The 17,200-nt window shown below is 42.6% G+C and overlaps 1 protein-coding gene across 5 annotated transcripts in view; it reads right to left on the minus strand.

Annotated features, from left to right (window-relative positions):
• The window catches only part of LOC311036638 (CAP-Gly domain-containing linker protein 4), a 66,472-nt gene that overhangs the window by 40,919 nt on the left and 8,353 nt on the right, over positions 1–17,200 (minus strand). For 2 of the 5 annotated variants that reach the window (XM_084045473.1, XM_084045469.1), the window contains exons 1-5: positions 9,119–9,199; positions 7,615–7,776; positions 5,291–5,430; positions 3,511–3,604; positions 2,123–2,284 (exon numbers count right to left, since the gene is read on the minus strand). In XM_084045473.1, coding sequence (XP_083901599.1) covers positions 2,123–2,284; positions 3,511–3,604; positions 5,291–5,430; positions 7,615–7,776; positions 9,119–9,158 — 598 coding nt within the window. In that variant the 5' untranslated portion in view covers positions 9,159–9,199. Of the gene's footprint in view, positions 1–2,122; positions 2,285–3,510; positions 3,605–5,290; positions 5,431–7,614; positions 7,777–8,689; positions 8,796–9,118; positions 9,200–17,200 lie in introns of those variants that run through there. The other 3 variants (XM_084045471.1, XM_084045470.1, XM_084045472.1) reach the window with 2 other exon arrangements.

A 17,200-nucleotide genomic window follows, 5' to 3' on the forward strand; every position in this document is an offset into this window, starting at 1 on the left:
TGGCCTTCAGTATATACAGTTACTTCGAATGGTGAGACCAGGGGGGAGACCAAGAGGACCAGGAGGAGAGGATGAAGCACACAATGCCTCACATGGCGGCGTGTTGTGAGCTTGTACAGATGTGCCACTTCAAAACTTCACATGTCCTGCCATCGCCAAGACAGTACATTTTCAGGGGATTCCCAGGGCAATAAGAGGGACAAAGAAGGGCATTTAAAATGATGAATTATTTTGATGATCACTGCTTTTATGATGCTAATTAATTTGAGCAACTCTTCAAATCACCTTTCGCCTCATAATGAGTCTGACACCTTCTCAACACACATTCTTTTGTTCTCATGCATATGGGTGTCTGTTGAAGGGAAAAACGGGGGGGTTTCGTGACAACTTCTTTTCAGGGGCAAAACAGTGCAATTTTAAGGGCAGAACAGGGAGGAAAACATGCCTTTTCAGGCCACTTTCAGGGAAAGAACAGTAACGTGTGAAGTTTTGAAGTGGCACATCTGTAGATCTGCTTTTTTGACTATATTGAACATTTTGAAAACTTTTTTTGTATCATTATTATTATATATAATTTCTTTATTTTTTTTCAAATGTCAAAACATAGGGACTGCAGGGTTAATGTGGCTACGGTTATCTGCTTTTTTTCTTTTTTACTTTCACCAATTTCGGACGATTTTCGCCTCAAATTAGGGACGCCAGGTTGAAAGTGCTTCAAAAACCAATCATTGGGAAAGAGTCTCTCCATCTAATTTACAATCTTCCAATCTGCTCATTTCCAAACTCAGAAGCTTAAGTCTACAACCCACACAGACAGCAAAAATCTAAAATTCTAATGTGTGGTGGTGCTGTGGTAACAGTACCTGACTTGGGTCTTGGAAAGAAAATACACAATTACTAGCAAAAACAATCCCTCAAACATCCCTCTGCAAGTGCAAAGATGGTGACGGATGAAGAGAATTTCTCCAATCGCTCGATATCCACAAACCCAACCACATTTCACCTGAGCGCTGGTCTTCTGTCCGCCCTCGAGGATCGCCCCCACGGATTAAAGCAAAAACAAAGCTCACGACTGAAAATGTTTGTTCGGCCAAGTCAGTGTTCATTTCGTTGACTAAAACTGTGAGGGAAAATGTTTGTCGACTACATTTTTTTCACTGACGAAAACTAAATCATTAAATAAAAACTAAGCTATGATGTCTAAGACTATGATTAAATATATTGACAATTTCGTAAACAAATACTAAACTGAAATGTTAGGGAGGGACTTGTGGAGAGGAGATCCAGTAGAACTAAGACAAGTCATTTTATGCTTGGTTGTGTGCGGGTGTTGCGCTCCGAAAATAGCCGATCTACAAGCTCACGTGTCTGACGCGTAGATCGACTATTTCCGGTAGCCAGTCTGCAAGTCAGTCATAACAACGGCATCAAGGCCTGACAAAATGCATTCTTAGGATATTTTGTCAACTAAAACTAGAATAGAACATTTGAAACTGGAAAATGTGCTCCTCGGAGCACAGGTCTCCGCCAGTACTGTTCCTGATTAATCCTGTCTTACCTATTTATATTACATATTGTCACGTGTCACTTGACCAATGTTTCAAAAAATATAAATTAATTCATAAAATTTCTATTTCGTCATGCGTCTCGCTAGCCAATCAAAAGCATTGGTGACAACATATTGTCACGTGTCACGTGTCACGTGAAGCACGTGAAGCATGTTAGCTTAGCTTGGCCGACACACGGAAGGACAAGAACGAAAACACACTCTCCAACTCTGGCGGAGACAATGACTAGAATATGACTAAAACCGAGTGCCGCTCTATGAGCTTGTAGATATGCTATTTTTGAAAAATCTTGAAAATGTGTGCAAATCTTTGAATATATTCATTTTTCAAAGAGAACATTAACTCAAATCTTTGCTTCTGGGGGTCCCTGGCACAAACCATTTTCAGATGGTGGTCCGCCAAATGTATATCAATTTAGGGGTCCCTGGCATGAAAAAGGTTGACAACCACTGACTTAAGTAAATAAATGTAGTACTTTTTCCACCACTGGTGGCTACAATTGGGAAGGCCGGCCTTTCTAAAAATCCATCATCTTTGAGCCTATCCGCTCTCACCTCCGGGGTGGGAGGCCTGCAGCACCACCCTGACGAGCTGGGGCACGTCGAAGTAGGCGGCGTAGTGCAGCGCCCTCATGTTGGTCCAGCGGGAACGCAGGCTGGGCTCCGCCCCCATCGCCAGCAGCTGACGGGCGAAGGCCGCCGCCGTCTCCGCATCGCCTGCAGTGGGGGGACCAGGAGGAGAGGCAAAGACACAAAGACACACAGGGTTTGGGTTTTTTGGGCCTATCCAGATTGGAATCACATTGGTTTTAATCAAGTCTGAACTTGCTTTTTGCCAGGCCACAATTGTAAATAGGAATCTGTCTTAATGTGTCTTGCCTGGTTATATCAAGGTTAAATAAAAGACATAAATTAAAAACACTGCAGCGCGATATATACTTTGGCCCAAAAGCAACAGATCTACAAGATCACAACAAGTTGCATCGCATCATACGTCCTGAGACAGTGTATACGTTACAGTATAGCATTACTCAGCATTATGATGTCATGTCAGCATTACTATGGGAAAGTTCTCATCCTAATGCTCTGCCACCAAAATGTGGGATATCCTGACACCATCCATTGTGTAACACTGGTTTCTTTCAAAATTGGCCTGAAAAAGCACCTATCAGGAGACCAAAAAGTACATTTTCCATCTCTTTTGTACATATAGTGTTTGTATTTGTTGATGACATGCATTATTGTGTTAATTTTTGTATGCCATGTTGATGAATTGAATACATAGGACCACAATGGAAACAAGTCCCCTGGACTTTTTTGTGTTATCCTTTTAGCTTTAATATCTTACTGTACCACGTGCTGTTTTACATTTCTGACCAATAAAGTATTCAAAAAAAACTATCAAAAACTATGTTGTTACGCTGTTACCACAGCGGCAAAGTTGCTAGCAGCCACATGTGGAGGAATAATCACTGATCTACTTGTTTAAGGATCCCTCTCACACACCAACATGTGTAGTCATTCTTCTCTGTACTATAACTTTTCAGGCCGTGACCCCCCAAAATAATCATATTTGAACTGGGGACCCTCCACCCTGACAAGCACTTGGAATTGTAGGCATTACATTTAGTTTGACTCGGTTCCACAGTTAAATATTGTGAAAATAGCTAAACTACAACCTCACAACACCTCGTTGTGAGGTTGTAGAGTGGCTATTTTCACAATGTTTGCCTCTTTCTTACGTAATATTTGACAATTTGTCCAATTTGGTATTAAAAAGGTCTTAAAGGTCATTCAATTGTTACTTAAGAAATGTGCAGATACCCTATATGTTGGTTTGTTTACTGTTGAGTGAGAAAACAATGTTGCACATTAAGCTAATCATCAGGGGACCCCGCCAAAACATTTTTGGGGACCCCCAGTTTGGGAACCACTGTACTGACCAATGCCCGGGGCTCCTGCCTTACAGCAGTAGTGCAGGAGACTCATGTCTGTCAGGCCATCTCGGTCGTTCACCCCGCAGCCCCTCTTTAAGATCTGTGAAAACACCAATAAGGATTTGCAGTGTCATTTCAGAATCCCCAGTTCTGGCAGTGCGCTGTCATATCATCGTCGCTGTCGGGTGGAAACCCTGTATGTCCAAAAGTGTTACTTTTCAGGAAATGGGAAAAAGAAAAAAGAACCCATGTTCCTAGTGGATCCAATGTAGTTATTATTTAGTCACACGCTCTTGCGAATACAGTACTTTTCATTGGTTAAATATGTATAAAACAGACTCTCAATTTCACTTTCAAAATTATTAAGAAAGTAGAGAAGATAGCCGATCTACAAGCTCACAACTGAGCTTGTAGAGCGGGCATTTTTTTGCATGACACTCTCGTACTACGACATAGGGGCATTAATAAAAATAAGATAAAGACATAAAAAGAAATATGGAGATACATGGTTTCCGCAACGGCGACGTTAAACAACGTTATCTGTAAACTGCAACTGCGTGAGCGGTCGTCTACCACAGGCGAGGCTGGCCCTATTAAAAAGCAATGCTCGAAACACGTTTTAGAAAAACAAACAATCATCACACAAGACCAAAATGACACCCACTGCATTTCTCACGAAAAAAACAAACCCAAAAAAAAAAGCAGTTTATATGAGGTGGAAGAAATCATTGCTTGTTGTTTGCTATTCTTAAAAGGCAACAGCCTTCAGGCAATTGTTTCCACCATGAAAACACATTTAACTTCAGTGGCGGTGGCGGTAGGTTTATATGGCACTACTTAAAACTGATTTTTGTTTACCGAGGGCAATTTACTCTGTGTGGGGGGATTGTGTGAGTGGTTTTTGTGCGACTGTCATGAAAAAAGATGAATTACTGTTATTTTTTTGTTTGGTATTTCTTTGTGCATATATATTTTTTTGGCAGTGGAGGAGGTTGAGAGAGGTCTGAGGCTGGTTGAGTGTGCCTTCTCACATACACACGGAGGGCAGGGTTTGATTTGTAAAAGAAAAACAGAGGAGGTGGACATTTTCCTAACAACTTCAACCCTACAGTGTATTCTTTGTTCTACAACAAAATACTGAAAATAGCTGATCTATGAGCTCACAACACATCACAATGCAATGCATTGCATTGTGAGCGTGTAGATCTGCTATTTTTACCATTTGGGGGGAAATAAATAAATACATTTAATAAATTAAAAATGTGCCCAAAATGGGACGGCAAGGTTAATGTGGTTGACATATAGTTTTAATTAAATTGCTGAATTGCGAGATTATCAAACATATCCCAAAAGTAAATACATGCATTTTAACCCATTAAGACCTGGAACGCATCTGTGTCACTTTTTGATTTGAGCTAAAAAAGCATAATTTACACTTTGGCTATTCAAAAATAGCAGATTTACAAGCTCATAGCGCGACACGAGTGCCACGCTATGAGCTTGTAGATCTGCTATTTTTGAGAAATCGTAAACATTTGTTCAAATCTTTGAATATATATTTTTTCAATCAAACATTTGTAACTCAAATCTTTGCTTCTGACATTTCTAGAATCGGCTTCAGGTCTTAAAGGGTTAAAGCAGTCTGACGACAGAAGCAGGGTGAAGCCATGAAAATGAATGACCTGAAGAGATGTATCAAAAAAGCAGAGGCGTAGATTCTGCTCGACAACAACGAAATGGAGCCGTGGAGGAGTTATGGGTACTGTACGTTCTGGTGAGGGCTCACCTCGTTGCCGATGAGGTCGATGTTCTTCTGGACCTGGGGGACCCACTGCCTGAGCACGGCGAACAGCTCCGGCACCGTGGTGCTAGGGTCCAGCAACACCTCTCTGCACTGAGGGTCACTGGGGTCAAAGAACGAGAACTCTGGGGAGGAGAACACAAACAACCATATTATGCACACACTCACTTTCAGTGGTGGAAAAAGTACTCAAATTCTCTACTTAAGTAAAAGTACCAATACTGCAATATAAAAATACTCTGTTACAAGTAAAAGTCCAGAATTCAAAATTTACTTGAGTAAAAGTACAAACGTATTGGCATCAAAATGTACTTAAAGTACCAAAAGTAAAAGTACTAAATATTTGAAAATAGCAGATCTACAAGCTCACAACGCGTCGCGATGCGACGCGTTGTGAGCTTGTAGATCGGCTATTTTCAAATGGCCTATGTATAAAATAGGGTTAAAGTGGTTAATGTGAGTTTCATTATCTCATAATTTATATCTGAAAAGTAACTAAAGTTTTCAAATAAATGTAGTGGAGTAAAAGTACAATAGTTGCCTCTGACTCTGAGATGTAGTGGAGTAGAAGTAAAAGTATTGGAAATTGGAAATACTCAAGTAAAGTACAGTACTTAAGTAAATGTACTTAGTTACTTTCCACCACTGCTCACTTTACTTGACATATCCTCTACTTGTACTGATACTTTTTTGGTCTATATTTGTATAGGTTTTCATAGTTTACTTACTTATTTATATATATCGTCTCTGTCGGGTGGACACCTCATAATGTCCAAAACTGTTACTTTTCAGGATTCAAATTCAAAAATAGCAAAAGTAGCAGATCTACAAACCCAAGACGCATTGTTGCGCACCACGTTTTGAGCTTGTGGATGTGCTACGTTAGTGTGATGCTGTAGTACAGGGGTCTTCAACAGGGGGTCCGGGACCCCTATGGGGTCCTCAGAGTTACTACAGAGGGTACGCCAAATTTTTGTGTGGTATGATTTTTTTTTCTTTTACATTAACCACTTGAACCCTAGCATCCCTTTTTCTGAGGAGAACTTTAGCCAAAAATAGCAGATCTACAAGCTCACAACACCTCGCACTGCGAGGCATTGTGAGCTTGTAGATCGGCTATTTTTGGCAAAGAGGTTTGGTGTAGAGGGAGAAAAGAGCAGACCAAGTAAACAAAAAAAAGTTTAATCTAAAACACAATTTTATACATTATAGAGGGGGTCCCTGCTTCATCCCTCTCTCAGCAAGGGGGTCCTTGGCCTGAAAACGTTGAAGACCCCTGCTGTAGTATGATCAAGTAGGGCATTCATTTACAAAAAAAAACACAAAAAGTTAGAATATAGAATATAGGTTTCTGCCCAACAGCGACAATATATTTTTTTGACAGTGAGGAGGAACATAGAAAAGCAATGATTGATGCCCTCCCTGTTGTATTGCTACTGTACTGTAGTATACATCAGTACTGACTGTGGACTATGGATAATTTACTTCTCATACCACAATTAACAAATACCGTCCTCTATCATCTCTGTTGGTGTCCTGTGTATGTACTTGTTGTGCGTATGTCTGTGTGTGTTACTGCAGTGGTTCTCAAACGTTTTATATGTCGAGGATCCCCAAACTGATACTGTATTTGGCTGCTCCTGTAAAGGTTGACCAAACGGCCAAGGCTGCCCCGTGACAACCCCCATAAGAGAAGATTTGGGTTGTCTTTCTAAATGTAAAAATATGTTTTTAAGGGTCTGGAAACCATTTATTTCTTATTTTGAATCTGAATTTACTCAAAGGTTGAATTGATGTTTCATGAATTATTAATCTTAATCATTGCATTTTGGTATTTTGGCTACTGAAGAAGTCTCTTGGTCTATTTTGGTTTTTTTTAATGGTTTTGTTTCTTTTCACCCTTGGGCACTGCATGTGTTGTACGTGATTGTGTAGCGTAGCGGGTGGGAAGGGGCTCATGTAGGATGAATGTGGTGTCATGTACTGTCAAAGAAAAACAATTGAAAAAATCTATACAAATATTACACTTACATTTTAAAAGCCTGTCTTAAATTTAGAAAATGCCTTAGAAAATAGATACACAAGCAAGATGTAGAAGCTCACTGCGCGTCGCATCGCAACAAATTGTGAGCAGCTATTTTCGAATAGCCAAAATATAAAATAGGGTTAAACTGGTTAAAATGTATTTTGGTGCCATAGCAACTAATTTTGCAGGGGGGGAGGGGGACCTGGTACCTCCTCAAGGGCCCCTGGGGGTCGGCCCACTTTGAGAAGAACCACGGTGTTACTGTATAGTGTAGTGTCCTCACCACAGTCGGTGGGCATGGGTGCTGAGGCCACCTGGTGGATGATGGGTCTCTCCAGGCCACAGCTGGGGCGGCGGTCAGACGACAGCCTACTGTAGCGGCCGAGTGCAGAGTCCCCCTCAAAAGGCTCCACAACATCCTCCTTAGTCATCTCCCCCTCAGGACCTGAGCCAGAGAGGAAATCGTATACTGTAAGAGCTATTAAGAGAAAAACCCAAAACTAGGTACTTTCTTAACAACGGCCGGAAGAGCCAATACGGCCTGTCAATCCTACGTAGGTTCGTTTTCGGCAGTTTGGCCTGAGGCCAGGTTCTTGGTGTACCTGGGATCCTAGTTTCTTCAGGCCGACTCCGTTTGACCAGAATTCACCATATTCACACGGCGGCCATTTTGCTATTAAGTTAATGAAATAATGCCACCCCACCCGCAAATATGACGTGAGAGCAAAATGGCCACTGTGTGAATATAGTCAATGGAACAGAGGCAGAGCCTTAATTAGTATAATTGTTGGTAAGACCCGTGAAGCAAGTAAGGAAGAGGCCCAATTTCCTTCCAATGTGGCTGCTGTGCATATTCGCAGCAGAATGCGTCCATGTAGTCACGGGGGTCTGCTTAGCATTAGGACGTTAAATTTCATCACCAGCTCGTGTCTGAGAACTGAATCCCAGATTTTATGACCGTGCGTACAAGTATGCTGACTGGGCTTGAGGAGAGCTTGAGGTTCACGCTGCCAGCTGTATCATGACAATACAGGAGTACACAGAAAAAATGGATGCAAGAAAGAGTTGCACACGAAGCAACAACGTATAAATCAGGCCTAACTTCTACGGAGGTCCTGGTAATAATATCATGTTCTAATGCCTCCTTATACCAGTCTATATACGTATGCACCTAATGTGGATTTCTTCTCCGTTTTTAAAAAAGGTCCAAAGGCCAAAATGTCTGCTTTTAGTATGTCCAAACTCTGCTTTAATTAGGGAATAAAGATGAAGAATCCACGCTTGTGCTTTCCAATTCTTTTCATTTCTGCAGCTTATTAAGTCTAGCGTACAAGAAAAGCAGAACCACACAGCATTACCTTCAATTTCTTGTTTTTAGATTTTCCTTAGCGCCAACTACAGAAAACCGAAACAAATTAATATATCCAACAGTCTTGTTCAGTTCGTTCCCTGGTGGCAGAGCACACCGGTGGGGTTCAATCAAAATGTTACACCGGCCTGATACGTTTGCTTCGGCATATTCCATCACTAAGCACCATACCGCTGTATGAAGCACAAGGATAATCCACCCTGCTTTGGACATCTCAAATAGCTACAACTGCAACCTTATCACTTTGCGCCTGTTTAGTTTTAGGAGAGGGGCTTGGAAACTAGTCACACATGATCAGATGAAAAAAGAGAAGGAGAGAGATTCAAAGAGAGAGCAATAACAGAAACAAGCACACAGGCTTAAGCGTGGGAAAAATCTACATTTGGCCTAAAGCTGCACAACCGATCCACACACTCACTGTCTTCATTTCCTTTAACCTCTTCCCTGCTGACCTCCATGAGTGCCTCCGAGAAAGACAAGAAAATCCAACCGCAAAAGAGAGGATCAAACCTGTGTTCGAACAACACAAAGTTTCTGCCCAGGTCAACATCCCAAAATAACTGATGAGTAGTACAGAGGGGGGGTGGACTTCCCCGATCTCCAATAGCACCACTGTTGATCTCCCAGGTTCAGCAGCTATTTACAGCATGTGGAGAGAGTGGACGCTCGGCTCTCAAGGCGCAACATTCTCCCGAGCCTCTAGGATGTCACTCTCACTCCTGGGTTGCATGATGGCCCCCTGCTCTAACGTGTTGCCCCCCCCCCCCCTACTCAGCTGGCTGGTCAGCAGCAATAAGACACGCTATACAGAGGAATGTGCCAGTAGTAGGGTGACAGTGCAAACAAACATTGTGTGAGGGGGGTGAATGCGGGCAAATTAATATATATATATTTGGCCGCGGGCCGCCATCTGAAAAGATTTTGTGCCAGGGACCCCCAGACAAGATTTTTGCTGTAAAATATTCAAATTTATTTTTGTCTCCGCCAGGGGTAGAGAGTATGTTTTCGTCTCCGTCCTTCCGTGTGTCCGCCAAGCTAACATTGGTCAAGCTTCACGTGACACGTGACAATACAGTATGTTGAAAGGGTGTGCTTTGATTGGCTAGCGAGACGCATGACGAAATAGAAATCTATAAATAGGTATGTCACTTCAAAAAATCATTTACATTTTTTGAAGTGAGCTTCCATCAGCCAAGCTAAGATTGGTCAAGTGACACGTGACAACATGTTATATAAATAGGTAAGACAGGATTAATCAGGAACAGTACTGGCGGAGACCTGTGCTCCGAGGAGCACATTTTCTAGTTATTTTTCTGATTTTCTATTTTGTTTCGAAAATAGCTGATCTACAAGCTCACAACGTATCGACACGTTGTGAGCTTGTAGATCAGATATTTCCAAATAGCCAGTGTTAATAGAGTTGAAGTGGTTAAAGCGGCTTTCCTCTTCTACCTGGGATTTTTTAACATGGTTTCCTGCTGACATTTTACCATTGAGCTAATAGAGCTCTGGGGATGAATTGAATCTTTATTGGTCAAAATTCGTGTCAGATCCTGACACGAAGGTAAGGCTACTTCTTGGCCTCAAACATATACAACCCGTCTAACCCCTGCTCATTTTGCTAGGGTTGGATGGCTCAAGGTTGAGGACAGAGTACGGCAACTCGCAATGGGCCTGGTCTACAAAATGCACCACAACATTGGGATACCCATGTTAGGGTGCATCAAAAAATACAATTTTAACCTGCTGATCTGTTAATGTGATGAAAGTGTTCCAATGCATGTTACAACATGTTACAACATATGCAAAATATTTTTGCAATACGAGGTGATTTAGAGGTGCAACGGCCATCAGCTTTTATGGCAAAAGGGGGTAACCAGCATACTATGCATGTTTCTACCTTTTGTTTATTATTTTAATTTTTTGGATCTAATTTAATATTACTGCCATCACCAACACATTGTGCATAATGCACTCTAGCTACAACTTTCATTTCAACATTCAACATAATGTTTATTTGGTAGCCATGCTAACCTGAGAAAATCGAGGACAATTCTAATGCTAACGAAGCACAATGCTGTGAGGCAAAAAGACTTCACCCTTTACCTGAAGACAATTGAGGTAATCTACTCTCTATTCTTTGTGTTGATGTACTTTTATTAAGGATATTTTTATATGAGTTGAACTGTTTTGGGAGCTGCCCAGCAGGCACGCTTTACCAAGGAGCAGCAGGAAATGACAGTGAAGTCCAGAATGGCGATGTTGGAGAGCAAAAACGATGAGCATAGCGATACAGAAGACTAGCACCACAGCCTGCATTCCACCCTACATCCTCAGCCGGCCGAGTCTCGTGTCACTGGCTACACTGTTGAAGATCACACCGATGCAGCAGGCTGCCTTCGCACGCAAGTTCAGAGTTGTTAAGAGCGGTAATTGTGCAAATATTTCAGCATCCTACGCAACAGCAGATCGATCACGCCGCCAAGTGCTGGAGGCTATCAATAAAGAAACACCACAAGCAGTGGACACCATCTCCTATGTGCACCCTGCACTGGGAGAGCAAGTTGACACTGATGTTCAGCAATGTGCGCCAGTTGGAGGAGCGTTTGACAGTGGTGGTTGGAGATGCGGAGCAGCTCAAACTGCTTGGTGTGCCAGCATATACAAAGAGGAAAGACGAGGCGTGCGGAGAGATCATTGCCCGGCTGATATACAAGCTACTGCAGGCCTGGTGCTGTGACGACCAGGTTATCAACATGGTATTTGACACCACTGACTATTATTTTTGAATAATAACCATGTCCCACATAATTCTCTACAACAGCACTGGGGCGTGCTGGGACCAAAATTCTGTTCTGGGATTTTCCGAAATGTTTCAAAAAAAAAAAAAAAAAACATGCTGCAGTTGTCTTGGGTGGCCCACCGGCCGTCTGGCAGCCCGTAAATGGCGCGGCCGTTCTGGAATTTACAACGGGTGCTCTGACAAAGTTACTTGCACCCGTTGTACTCGTCTGGCTGACTCTGTGTCCCTTTGTGCCCATATATGGAGATCTCTGTTTCTGTCTGTCTACGGTTAGTCTAAGGTTTTTCTCTAGTGTGGATATGCTGGTGTTTCTTCAGGTTATTTAACAGACTGAAACTCTTGTAACACTGTTTACAGTAGAAAGGTTTTTCTCCAATGTGAATACGCTGATGATTCTTCAGGTTTACCTAACAGACTGAAACTCTTGTCACATTGTTTACAGTGGAAAGGTTTTTCTCCCGTGTGAACACGCTGGTGACTTTGCAGGTGACCTAACTGAGTGAAACTCTTATCACACTGTTTACAGTGGAAAGGTTTTTCTCCTGTGTGAACACGCTGGTGACTTTGCAGCTGACCTAACTGAGTGAAACTCTTGTTACACAGTTTACAGAGGAATGTTTTTTCTCCCGTGTGAACACGCTGGTGACTTTGCAGGTGACATAACTGAGTGAAACTCTTATCACACTGTTTACAGTGGAAAGGTTTTTCTCCAGTGTGGATACGCTGGTGTTTGTTCAAACTAGCTAACTCACTGAAACTCTTGTTACATTGTTTACACTGGAAAGGTTTTTCTCCAGTGTGGGTACGCTGGTGTGTCTTCAGGATACCTAACTGACTGAAACACTTGTCACACAGTTTACAGTGGAAAGGTTTTTCTCCAGTGTGGATAAGCTGGTGTTTCTTCAGGCTACCTAACTGACTGAAACTCTTATCACACAGTTTACAGTGGAAAGGTCTTTCTCCAGTGTGGATACGCTGGTGTGTCTTCAGGCTACCTAACTGACTGAAACTCTTGTCACACAGTTTACAGTGGAAGGGTTTATCTCCAGTGTGGATACGCTGGTGTGCCTTCAGGTTACCTAACTGACTGAAACTTTTGTCACACTGTTTACAGATGTGAGTTTTCATTGCTGTGTCAGTCAGATAATTCCTCTTTACTTCCGATTGCGTTAAAGTCTTGGTAGACTGTTGACTACTGTAAGGTCTTTCTTCTTTCCTTGCTGCTGGCTTGTTGTCAGGAACAGTGGGATTGTTAAAGATGCTGCTATGCATGGGCTGCAATGGTCCAAGAATGTAACTAATGATGTGTGACCTTACTATCCAGGATTGGTTACAGGGCAATTACCAGCTGAATATCAAGTGTATGGATCTCTGCTAATAGCTCCTCTTGTAGGTTCTGAAGGCTTCCTCTAGGTCTCTCTCCATGTGTGTCATACACACTGTGCAGTCTGGTTTTAAGCTGAGCTGATTCAAAGCTCATGTCATCATTATGTTGTCACTATGATGTCAGCCATGCCCAAATATGGAGTCCGTGTCATTTACTGAGATAAAGTTTCAGCCCAGTCAAACCTCAATTGTCTTTCAGTATGAAATTAGCACAGTAGTAAAGTGACACAGTAGTACAGTTTCTGCACACCACTGCGGAGGTTATGGCAGGGTTCGAATCCACCGTGGTGCATCCGGCTTTGTCGAGTGTCACAATATTGGCCTGTTTGGGGGAGGGAAGCCGGGCACGGAGGGTGATATTTGTCAATGCACGTACTCCTATGGGCTGGTGTGGCACCTGCCAGCAGGGAGTGTTGGGCGGGGTTGAGTAGGAGGAAGGACGTCAAGTGCTGTGACGACCAGGTTATCAACATGGTATTTGACACCACTGCTCTGGGCCGGGTGCCGTCATCACATTGGTGAGGTGCTCCTCAGCCACATTTTCACTGATCTCAAGGTGGAGACGTTACGCTCACCAGAGGTTACTTTGTTTAGGCGTCTGCAGGACAACTGGAACTTGCTGCCACACAATTACAGTGGCCCATTGTCCCGCTACATTACTGCCAATGCGGAACAACCGTTACTGGGCAAGTTACGTGCTGAACTCACTGTGTGTACTGCAGCAGTGATAGACTACAAGCGAGGCGACTACCACAAGTTTGTGCAGCTGTGTCTTGTCTATCTGGGTGCAGATGATGCAGCACAGACTGCAGTACACTTTCAACGGTCGGGAGCTCTGCACATGGCGTGCTGGATGGCCAAGCTCCTCTACACTCTCAAGTTGGCTTTGATGGAGCAGCATATCACCTTGCTTCCCCAGGGCACCATCACCACATGGCAGTAGGTGCCGAAGATTCGGGTGTTTGCCAACTTCATTACGCACATCTACGCAACACGGTGGCTGACCTGTGACATTGCCGTAGATGCCGCATAGAATGACCTCAAACTCTACCACAACCTACAAGTCTGTGGACGAGGGCATTGCAACATCAGCCATGAAAGCGCTGAAGAGATACCTGACCAGTGAGATGCTACCCCTGGCACTCTTCAGCACCAAGGTGCCAGCTGCGTCGTGCACTTGCGGATGCCATCTTGGAGCACAAGCTAGATGATCTTCCCATGCAAGCCCCAAAGCAGCGCTTTGGCACTGGTTTCGGCAAGCCAAAGCTTCCAGTCCTCTCGCCGACCACCACGCCAACCCAGACAGCTGGTTCGGTATGCACCAGCTGCACATCGATCCAGAATTTCTCTCACTCAATGTAGAGGATTGGGCTACCATCATTCCAGGCAGGTGTGGTGAATGTGCGTGCCATCAACATTGTGAATGCCTGTGCAGAGCGTGGAGTCAAACTCACGACAGACTTTGTGGCAGCAGCCAAGAGTGAGCAACATCTGCAGAATCTGCAGGCAGTTGAGCATGACCACTGTGAACAGCCCAATCTTCGCTGCTGCAAGCGCAACACAGTTTTTTTTGTTTTTTTTGTTAGAATGTTAGAACATTTTTCAGTGATGTTCAATGAAAATGTCAATGTTTCTTCTTAAATAAACACATTTTGCTCTTTTCAAAAACATCTTCTCGATAACTATTTGTTGTATTTTTGAGAAATTGCCATGTTATGTTATCAAGAAAGGGGGGTTCAAAAAGCACCCAAAATGGCACTATTTGGCAAAATAGCAAAATTTGACATGCTGCGTTGCACTTTTAAATCCGAATGAATTTTCCCCAAACTTTGCACAAATCATTTGTATAGACATTGGAACAAAATGCAACACCTAACAGTTTGATATTTTGAGATAAAAAATGTTGCATTGCATTTCGATGCACCCTAACCCATGTACCTGTCAAAATACTTCAAAAACGTTAATGAAGTCCACAATCACAACACCAGAGGCAGCTCCACTGATCATGTCCAACCCAGATTTGGCACTAACATGGGAATGAACTTGTTCTCATGCTATGCAACAAAAATGTGGAATGCCCTACCAAAAGGACTAAAGGAGTGTAAAACCTACTCACTTTCAAAACTGCCCAAAAAAAACACCTTCAGGAGGCTGCAATTCCAAACTGGCCCCTGTCAAAGTCTTAACCTAACCACCCCCCCCTCCTCCTCGAACTGTTTATTGTACATATTTCTTGTTTTCCATATCAGTAACCTGTAAACTGATTCTATGACGTTCTGCATAGTAGTGTGTATATCTGTCTGTTTTCTTAAATATCATCATGATTTGAGTGCGTGGGGATCTCATTTTAAATAAGCCTTTGTGCTTTTATGAGCGATCCAGTTTAGAGGACCTTGTATTGTGAATTGTACTTCCATGTACTGTTTCCATGTCTTTTCTAAATAAAGTATTCAATCAATCAATTCTGTGTCTAGGTGAGACATGACCTTTGACATGATCTAAATGTCTCAATAGAAGAGCAGGGAGACAAAATACAACCACCCCAATTGTATAAGTTATATAGTATTAACATATACAGATTGGACAAAATTACGACAGAAAAGTTGCATAGTGCCGCTTTAAACTGATTGTGAGGCTTTATTAAACTCATTTTGCTGGGGATCCTCTCTAAAGGACCCCTGGGGGTCTCCAAACCCCACTTTGAGAACCACTGGTGTAGAGTAGAAAAGACAACATGAATGCAAGAGCAACAGGCCCATATGTACCCGTTTGCACATTCACAAAGGTCTATGGTGGCTACTTTTTGTGCTTGAGCAGAGTCTACGACCCCCTGTGGAGACAGGGGTGAAATGTGCAATTTCCTATGGCTATCATGTCCCTGACCAGCTTTGCCAAGTAAAGGATTATGTCTTCCAACTGTCATTTGCGACAATGGCCTAGTTACACAACAACAAGGCTGCTCCGCTTTACTGTGACCCATGACGTCATTGTGAGTACATCCTCACTACTCAGTGAGACGTGTAACAACAACAAAGGCCAGAGGCATTATGAATGGAACTTCCCTGCCTTGGCATTTCGTTACAAACCAGGGGACAGCACCGATGTGTGTGATACGATACCCATTGTTACAAACAACGATACCAATTGTTACAAACCCAACACCACTGCTATAAAATCACATGCATTTTGTGAGTGTCTAATGTCATTGATGCAATTCCAGGAAGCACAACGCCAGCCGAGTGTCATGCCATGCTCCTGAAAAAACAAGAGTTAAAAAATAAGAACTTTTGTCTGTGTACCATTCTAGTCAAACAAGAGTCAGGGTGCTGATGTTGTGCATGTTGGCTCACTGGGAAGACTCTGCTACACCAGTGGGTCTCAAAGTGTGGTCCAGGGACCCTCATGGTTCCTTGACCGATGTTCCAAATGGCCCCTTACGGGTGTGTAACTCTGAGAGTGTACAAATGGAACCAAATGGACCCGTAAGGGTCCATTTGGTTCCATTTGTACACTCTCAGAGTTATGGGAGTCCTTGAAATTAAGAGGTTTGAGAACCACTGTGCTACAATAAACGGAGCAGAGTGCAACCCTTACAAATGGAACCAAATGGAACCAAATGGACCCGTATTTGTACACACTTATGGGGGTCCTTGAAATTAAGAAGTTTGAGAGCCGCTGTGCTACACTGAACGGAGCAGAGCCTTCATTAGTATCATTAGTACCACCTGTAAAGAAAGTTAAGGAAGAGGCCCAATTTCTTTCCAATATGTGCTACACAAACAATATGACTACAACTTTCACAAGCTTTGAGGAGACAGTCAGACACTGCTCTCCATGTGTCAGGCGCCTTTCAGAAATGTCTCAATTGATCCATGTGTAACTCTACAAATGCATGGTAACAAATGGACGGGTCCATTTGTACCCTCTCAGAGTTAATGAGGGATGTAGGCTTATATATCAGATTATAACCAGTGGTGGAAAGTAACTAAGTTCATACACTCAAGTACAATACACTCAAGTACAATTTTGAGGTATTTTTGCTTTACTGGAGTATTTTCTGTTTTCAGTAGTTTTACTTCTACCCCACTACATCTCAGAGGAAAACATTGAAGTTTTACTCCACTGTATATGAAAACTTTAGTGACTAGTCACTTTGTAGATTTTGATTATTATTATTACAAAACATACATTAACCACTTCAGCCCATATACATTTCAGCTATTTGAAAATAACAGATCTACAGTACAAGCTCACAATGTGTTATGCGATGCATTGTGAACAACAGAGCAGCTATTTTCAAAAGATTTGTAT

The sequence above is a fragment of the Gymnoscopelus microlampas genome (assembly GCF_963454915.1).
Source record: "Gymnoscopelus microlampas genome assembly, chromosome: 20".
NCBI classification, from domain to species: Eukaryota; Metazoa; Chordata; class Actinopteri; order Myctophiformes; family Myctophidae; genus Gymnoscopelus; species Gymnoscopelus microlampas.